This window comes from Antrostomus carolinensis, unplaced genomic scaffold (genome assembly GCF_000700745.2).
Source record: "Antrostomus carolinensis isolate BGI_N321 unplaced genomic scaffold, ASM70074v2 scaffold27687, whole genome shotgun sequence".
Lineage (NCBI taxonomy): Eukaryota > Metazoa > Chordata > Aves > Caprimulgiformes > Caprimulgidae > Antrostomus > Antrostomus carolinensis.
The window spans coordinates 20875-29688 of NW_010325746.1; the positions used below are offsets into that span (position 1 = coordinate 20875).

At 43.3% G+C, this 8814-nt stretch overlaps 1 protein-coding gene across 1 annotated transcript; it reads right to left on the reverse strand.

Annotated features, from left to right (window-relative positions):
• Positions 1-4292: 4292 nt before the first annotated feature.
• Positions 4293-8313, reverse strand: ASB4 (ankyrin repeat and SOCS box containing 4; the record flags this gene model as incomplete). The annotated part of the gene is made up of 3 exons (XM_010171359.1): positions 4293-4481; positions 6190-6303; positions 7823-8313. Coding segments are annotated over 3 exons (794 nt in total), but the record flags the coding sequence as incomplete, so codon positions are not given.
• Between the last annotated feature and the right edge of the window lie 501 nt (positions 8314-8814).

Sequence of the window (8814 nt, forward strand, 5' to 3'; positions counted from 1 at the left end):
CAGAGCTGACAGAATTTAAATGGACATTTCAACACCATTCTGTTTCTGTGTAGTCAGGAGTTTTGGTCCAAAACTTTTCAAGATGATACAGACAGTCTCGTCATCCTCCATGCAGCCCCCATGTAAAAGCATGAAAAGAGGTGCAGGCAACCTACCCCCTTCCCCTGCTAACTTTTCAAATGCCAAGGGTAAAAAGACATGGGCATCTTGGCTGCCTGTGCTAGGTGGCCCCAAGGTCCCATATTTATTTTCTGGGCTTCTTTCTAATGCAAACTCTTCTTAGTGCAGTCATTATGAAAGATGTGAGGGATGTGGAACCAGCACCCCTTGTGCTGAAAGTCTTGAGGCTGAGTATTGCTGCCATTTGGCCAAGAAATAGACTCTCATCAGGTAGCTTGTTTTTGGAGTAGAGGTGTGTGACACTGACCGTTGAGTACAATCCTAAAGTACTAGTAATGAGCACATTAACAAAACATGTATCACACTCTAGGACGAGTCTGTATGCAGACCGTTGTCAATACTCATCCAAAGCCACTTCTGTGGAGAAAAGATGTACTTATCACATTTCTGAGCCTTGTGCAACCAATATGGTCTTGACACCACTGCACACTGTAGAATGCAGCTGAGGATGTACCCTTCCCCTCCTGCCACCAGCAGCACCTGAAAACTAGCCTGTCTCAAGGACGATTGATGAAGGTTTTAAGGACATGTTGGATGGAGGCTGAGCAGGAACTGGTCAAGATTTACTGCTTCCACTTCCGAAGTCCTGAGTTTCTGCTTTGCAGTCTCTGGCTCCTCTTCTTGGCATTAGGCCAACAGGACAAGCAGCAGTGTTGGAGAACTGACCCAGTCACTCTGTTTTGACATAATTGTCCTTCCAACTAAAGGTTGACCAAATATGAACAGATGCTTAAGGGTTTTGGAGGGAAATACATTCCTGAACACTGTTAGATTTACTCTGACTTCAGTTTCACCTATATGCTCTCTCCATGGAGAAATCAATGATGTTTTGAGTCAAGATGGATTCAATTAGACATCAGGGGCTGCGTTTAAAATCATTGCAAGAGTACTTTACAAAGAAGATGATGGTTTTTCCATGAACAGCTGAATTACGACTCTGCACTGGCATACAAAAACACACAGGGTGTCTCTATGTTCATAGAAGGGATAATTTCTTTTGTCAGCAATGCATGTGGTTTAAGAACATCTCTTCATAGACACCTCTTAAAAAGCACAAGGACCAAAACATGTAATCTCGTTGCTATGCACTGAGAAGTCATTAAGGGAATGTGGGAAAGGGCTGCCAATGGGAAAAGATAGTTCATTCTTTGTGCCCATCTGTGCTTTAAACATTCTAATAAGCTGTGAAATGCAGTGGAAATGTCTTAAACATGGCTGCATCCCTACTAAGAAGCCAAATGGCACAAAGCAACTCGTTTTACAGAAGACACCAAACAACCCTGAAAACAACTTTCTTTTAGGTCAGGACTAGGTCATGGTTCAAACTTGCAGTGTAGGGGTGACAAGTTGGTGTCTCATCATTTCCACCTGCATCCATCCAATCTGTTGCAGTTTTGAAAATACAAAAGCATGATCAGAATTTATATGACAATATGAAATTTCAAGGCATCTGTACTAAGTCAGAATAATAAGACTGTACATCCCATAAATTTAATAAATGCTGAGCTTATTATCAGGTACCCCCATGCCTTACATTAGCAATTCCATCCAGTGCATGGGAATAGAGTACAGTAAGAGAAAAAAAGAAAGAAATGCTAAAAGGTAACAAATAATAAGGTGTGCTTACTGTTGGTCTTTCTAACTCCAATAACAGAAGCAATTAAAGTACATCAATCAGGTCTTTTTTCTGTGGTAGGGATGTTCTCCAGTGTTTTTAACAGCTTGCAAATTCCTATGACTATAATCAGCCTGATCCCACTGTGCTCCCTGTCAGATACCACAATGGTTATAATCTGGCACCTGCTTGGTACAAAGCTTGGAAGTGAGGCTGGGCGCCCACAGAATAAAAATTAAGTGTGTTCACTGCAGAGGGGGAGGATCAGAGGGAATTTAGGAACACTGGTGACAGCCTTTTTTCTTCTCTCTCAGCAAGAGAGGCCTGACTACAACAGGTCAAAAACCACTGCTATTGTTCTGCCTTAAACCTCCCTCCTCCAGACACAGAATTTTGCTTTCAGAAGCAGCCAGCACAGGGATGTGTTCCCCATAAAATCAGCTACCTCCATCTGTCTCTTCTGGATTTCCCAGCTTGCCCCATTGTCAGACTGTTCAGAAAGCAACAACCATTTTCTTGCCTTGACCAGTTTGCCAATCCTCTTCCTCATGCCTGGCTTACATAGATACATTGTCTAGAAAAGCATTGGTTTTAGATAAACTAAGCTTTATCCCTCCTTCCAAATTCACTGTTTTTCCTCAGTGCAGATTTCAGTGGATCCCATTGAGCTGGAACTGCCTCAGGTGACTTTTCTACAGACAAACTGTGCCAGATCCTGATAGTTCTCCCTGCAAACAACTGTAGTGTCTCTGACAGAGATAACTCTGCAACTCTGTAGAAATCTTTCTTCAGTTTAGTAAAGTACATGAACCTATATTACAACTTCATGCGTATGAGAAAACATTTTCTCATGGTCTGTGTTGTCTTTGAAATTCTCCATTGGAACTGGAAACTGTTAAATAGCAATTTACTTTGCTGTCTAGCTAAACATAAACAGACCCATTAATTGGATTCTCTCCTAACACACTGTACAAGCTTTGATTCATGAAAACTGAGATAAAAAAAAAAAGAAGAGATTTATAACACTAAATAATCTACACGTTTCTTCAAGTGCTGTTATTGCCACTTTGTGAGACGCAGCGACACTGAACAGCTTGGCCACTCCTGTCTGGCTGGGAAGAGCCAAAAGTGCTGTGGGCTCTCTTGCAAAGAGATAATAATAATGATAAGGATGGACAGCTTCACGGTCAGAGATGCAATGAGAAGTCAGGAGTTACCGGCTCCCAGTGGTGGACACGGCTCACCTCCCTTTTAACAAAGCCCAGAATTGTCGGGGTCTGAAAAAACTGAAAGAGCCCAGATGGATTGCATGGAACTAAAAAAGGGAAGAAAAATCGGTTTTATCTGTAGGTCAGATCACACGGCTGCCCTTGCTGCAGGATCATGCCTCTGCCCTGCATTTCATCCTCCTGAACTGGAGACAGCAGGTTGGTCAGGTGTAAAGGTTTCCTGTGAGCAGGGAAACCAGCACTGGCAGGTCCGAAAGCACAGGGCCTGCAAGTCAGGGGGGCGGGCAGGTCTGTAAGAGCACAGCCAACACATCTGCAGCTTGGAAACACCTTTCAGTTAAGGTGGGATTCATCTCACCTGCACTTAGCCGCCAAAAAATGAGATGTATAGTCCATGTTAGTGGGCTAGGTTCCTTTTGTAGTCAATGAAAAGAAGAGTCCATAGTCTTCCCAGACCCCGTCCAACACCATCCTGAGGGATATATGGGTGGGTATACACCCAGCTGTGCAGGTTACAGGGGCAATTTCATTCTACCTGCATTACTCAACACCAGAACATGAAATTATCATCAGTCACAGTGAGAGCAGAAACAGAGACAGTATCTGCTAAAAGATACCTGGGCATGAATAGCAACATACAGAAATACCAGTGCTGCAGATCTCAATATTGTGACTGATAAAGGAAAAAATTCTTACAATCAAAAAGGTTATTATTATGTCAAAGCTTTATAAGATACAGACAGGTGTAGTGAACCATGAACTAACATTGAATTGAGAGTCAATCCACAGGAAAATATGGAAACTACACAAATTCTGTCTGTGGTCATGATTCAAAGCAGTTTGCCCATTTGTTTCTGGGAAAGAATTTCTGTGATGCTAATAAATGTTGTATTTTTTGATGGTATTCTTTCTTTTACTCCCAAAATGACAGCTGAAGAAAATTACAATGAAACAGTATCAAAGGTTCCTCAGACTGAATCTAATGCTATCTAGCAGGCAGTGGAATAAGTACCAAAGGCAGCAGAAGCATCGTTTAAGCTAGGCCGAACAAGGCATGGAGGTATGCACCCTGTGTTTGTTTGGAGGGGGGGCCTTTCCAGCTCTGCCTCCCCCTGTGCAACACACAGCCTGCAGCTGCAGCTCCTTAGTGCGGGGAAGGGCAGCGGCTTGGAGGAGAGCCAGTAAATCCCGGCCCAGCTTCAGTTGTGCCTGGATCTCCAGCACCCCGCAGAGGCGCACAGATCCAGGAGTGGAGGCGCTGGTGTGGCTCAGTAGATTATTCCTTCTGGTTCCAGAAGCAAGTACTTCTTCATGGATGGGGGGATGGAGAGCAAGGGGACTCCTTGGTGGCACCTTTCGGACAATATCGCCCGAATAGCACATCTGCACAAATGCATGAGCGACCGTGGTGAATTGCTGCACACAGTGAACAAAGAGTCATAGAAATCCTGGTGCCGCTGTAAAAAACCATAAGTGTGTTTTAGGGCAATAAGGCTGTTTTCCTTTCCTCCCTTTCCCCTGCCCACATGCAGCCCTTAGCAGAACAAGTTAAAAAGCACAGACAGCCACCCCGTCCCTTGGCGGCACATCAAGCACCAGGGACTTGGTTTAGCCAAATGCCTGCACAAAATTCTTATGCTTGCCTCAAATATTTAGTGTTAAGACAAAGACCATTGCTGAAATCTTTAGGCTAGTTACATTTTACATTCAGTTTGAGGCAGGAGTTCCTCTGTGGTGTTAGTGCTGATCTGAACAGAGGCTGCAGCCAGCTCAGGGGCAGTGCATGTGGACAAGTTAATTCCCTGAACCTCACAGTGGGGCAGCACAACGCCCGTGCTACCCCTGGGGTCGCCAGGGCTGCCCACAGCAAAGTACCTTTGGTCTTGCTCATTGCCCCAGTGGCCTTTTAGAATAAAAAAATTTGCATTCCCACCAGAAGAAAAGTGCAGATGCTTGCAAATGGTGTTCAAATAAAAGAAGCGATCAGTAAATATGTGTGACTACACATGACTTGACCTTACTTTGTATTCTTGCTACTTGACAGATTTGGTTTCACTTTTTTCCAGATACACTTTATGTATTGAAAAATACATATTTGTGTCAACAAAATTTTTTCTGAAATTTCCTGACAAATTTGGCAAACAGTTTTGACAAAAAAAAATGACAGTCTCAATGAAGAAATAGAGCAACTGCAGACTTTTCCAAATATGAATGTTTCAATTTCAGATTAAAGTGGTTTTTTGGGGAAAGAGAACTAGTTATTTCCTTTCTAGTCACATCTGTAGCTCAGCGAAGCTTCTATTATTCTTATTTTTATTACTGTCGTTGTTATTATTATTGTATTTAGGTGAAAAAGGAACTTTAACTTTTAATTTTGTGTTCACCCAAAAGGGTTTCTTTAAATTTTTTTCTGAACAAAGCTGACCTGAAAAAACAGTTAGTCTCACAGTTCCTCTGGCTGTATAACTCTGCATTATACTACAGATAAGGTTCCTTGAATGTATAGCAGATATTAGTGCACTTCATCACTGATTTGAAAATTCTGAAAAAACACAGAATTAATAAGAAACTAGATTTAAACTGGAATATTGGGTTGGGACTATGAGGATTTCTGGAGAAAAGGGATAGTTATGTCCAAGTGTGTAGTTTGCCCCACAATTTTGCCTTTTGACAACATCTCTTCCTTCTTTGATCTCTTATTTTTCATTTAAATACTCCCATGTATTTGCAGCTAATAAGTCCCACTCGCAGAAACCTAAGCTATGCAACAGAACCTAAAGATATATAGTCCTTCACAGGTAACACAGTACTTCAAAAACATTTGCTGACTTAAAAAAATACAAATATACGCATTGACAGATCTGAAGAGACACCAGCCACAGCCAGAATCTTTGCACTTGCTGAGTGCAGGGACAGCTGAGCTCCTGCAGCATCCCTGGTGGGGGGGGCTCCAAAGGATAATGTTGCAATGAAAATTTCTCAAATATATGTCTTTCCTCAGTGAGAGTTAAGCTTTTGTCAAGTGAGTGATATTAAATGAAGAAGTTCCAAATCCTCTGAGATGTTCTTCTCTTTCAAAAGCAGCGCCACTTTTCTTTGGCCAGATATAGAGAATGCAAATAATGAGCTTGGATTTTACTCAGTTGCAACTCCTTAAGAGCTTACCTCAAAGACATCATCAGGTATGGCTGCTTTCCACTTCGATGTTGATTTGATGTGTTCATAGGTATTGACAACAACCTCCACAGCTCTGGGGTGGGAATGGCAGGCTTGTAGCACCTGCAGGCAGGATGCATAGAGACCATGAGGACCACCAGGAAGCTGGGGCTAGCCTGGATGCTTGCACAGAGACAGACACAGCCAAAGAACTGCAAGAGGCTTAGATCTCCAGAGCAGTGTAGCTTGCTGATGGGGGTAGCTTTATCATCTGAATCTGGAAATAACGTGTTCATAGCTAGGTTGAGTGTCTTGATGCCAGGCAAAGCCATGCACAAAGTCCTTGCTCCAGGTCATGCAGCACAGGAACCAAAAAAATCCCATCATATGAATCAAAAATGCATTTTTACAGGAAAATTTAAAGGAAGACTAGGAGATAACATAACTCAGAAGTAAGGCTTTCAGGCCACATGAGGCCCCTGAAATGACTGCTCTGCCCAGTAACTTTAGTTCAGTAGGAAAAAAACCCAAAGTCTATTGTCACTCACACTCAGGGAATAGTACATTGCGTTCACAGCATACAGCACACAACTTTGTCCCACACAGTAGACAGGCTCTCACAAACAAAACTGCAGAACATTCCTCTGGAATAAATATCATCCTACATATTTTACAGAGGGCAAATGATGGTTTGGAAGGAAGACCAGCTCCATGCAACAGGAGAAAGGCAGAGGCAGGAAGAGGAGACCCCAGACTTGTCTCTCAAATGCTCTCTAGGAAACTAAGTATTATTTTGTTAAAGACAGGACCAGCTCATCCTGGGCTCAAGAAGGTACAACCAAAAGTTTTGGCATTTTATTTAAAGACTTCTGGTTGCCTGATTTGTTGAAATTTTATATATACAGTAGAGAAGCTGCAAAATGTTTCTCAGGGCACAGGATGAGAGAGAATGAGTTCTGTCTACAGCGAGCCTACTTAGTTGTGTGATATAAGAAGTCTGTCAGATACTTCTGTCAGTGCCTTGGGCTTGGCAGAGGTTTAGAAATTCTTTGGGAGGGATCCTGCAATACTTTTTTCTTTTTTTGTTTTTTTTTCATTAACTATGAGCCAAGGCCCAGCATCTCCCCTTAATTCCTCACATTTCCTGGGAATGAGCCAAAGCTTTATTGAGATCCATTTCATTTTTTAATATATTTTAATAGATTTTTAAAGGTCAGAAGTGACAAATTGAATCGATGGGTCTGATCTCCAATCTTTGGTAGAGACCGTGAAATATGCATTTTGGATAACCCAGTTAAGCCTGTATGGAGCCAGGTTTGACAAAGGCTAGGTTTTCTGAAATGAGAAAGTGCTTCAGCTCTGAAAAATTAAGCTCGAAGCATCATTTACAGTTTGGGGTTTCAGGTTAGTTAAGAAGAAAAATGGGATCTGAGTCTGGTTTCTGGCATTGGCAACTGTAATTTCACTTCAGTCAAATGATACCACTCTTATAGCAGGTCTGCTTACAAGGTTTTGGGCATTCTGGGACCAAGACTCCAGCAAATCCAGATACCACCAAACCCTGAAGTTTTAATATCTCATCCTATTCCTGTTCAAGACACTACCTCTCTCCATATCCTTACTGTACAAAGCCATCCTTAACCTTGTGGAATTGCAGAGGATATATCCTAGCTGCTCCATGATTCAGTAGCAGCTGGTAGCAGATGTCAGGCTGGGCAGCTGGCCTCACAGATGTCACTTTTATGATATACTGTAGTGGTGCACAGCCATTGACATCCATGATGTTTGCTTCTGCTCCTGCCTCCAGCAGCATATGGAGCAGGACGTGATCACAGTTCCAGGCAGCTTTGTGGAGCGGAGATTTGAAATCTTCATCACGAGCGTTCACTTCAGCTTTATAGTCTAAGAGCATCCGACAGATGAGGTGGTGATCGGGGCTGTATATCTGATCCTTATAGTGCAGGGCCCAATAGGCTGCACAGGCCAGGGGAGTCTCCATGTAGGCATTGAGAGCATCAACCTGCGCTCCTTGTTCCACGTAAAAGGCCACCAGCTCCGGGATACCCAAGCGCGCAGCGATGTGCAGAGGAGTCTCCTCGTCTTGGTTGTTTGTTTTTATGTTCACATTTGCTCCTGCCAAAAAAAAAAAAAAAGATGGTGGGAAAAAATCAAGGCAACGAAATCCTGGTTTGGCCATCTCTCTGCCCAAGGAGAAGGCGAGGGTTGGCAACTGGCTTGAAAGATGCACGTGGCAATGCAAATAGCTAGGGACATGGATTCTGCATTTCTTAAGCCTCCAGGAAACCCTTAGAAACTTAAAGTTCTTGGATCCAGCTTCAGATGTGATAACTTGTCCCCGAGCTGACAGAAGGATCTGAAGACTTCTCTGGAGCAGCATGCAGGTCCAGATCTCTGGGCAAAATGCTTTTTCCTTTAAATTAAGAACCGCAGGCCTGGAAGAAAGGACATTTTCTGACAGATCCATAGATGACAGGAAAAACACCAAGCCGAAGTCCCCGGCGGAGGGGCTGGGTGCTGGGTTCAGGCTGCTGACAGGACCGCTGCGGTGGCTCTCGCTGAAGCAACAGCACCATCTGCTGAGCAGCCGCGCCGGGCTCTGGCGGTGGCGGTGGC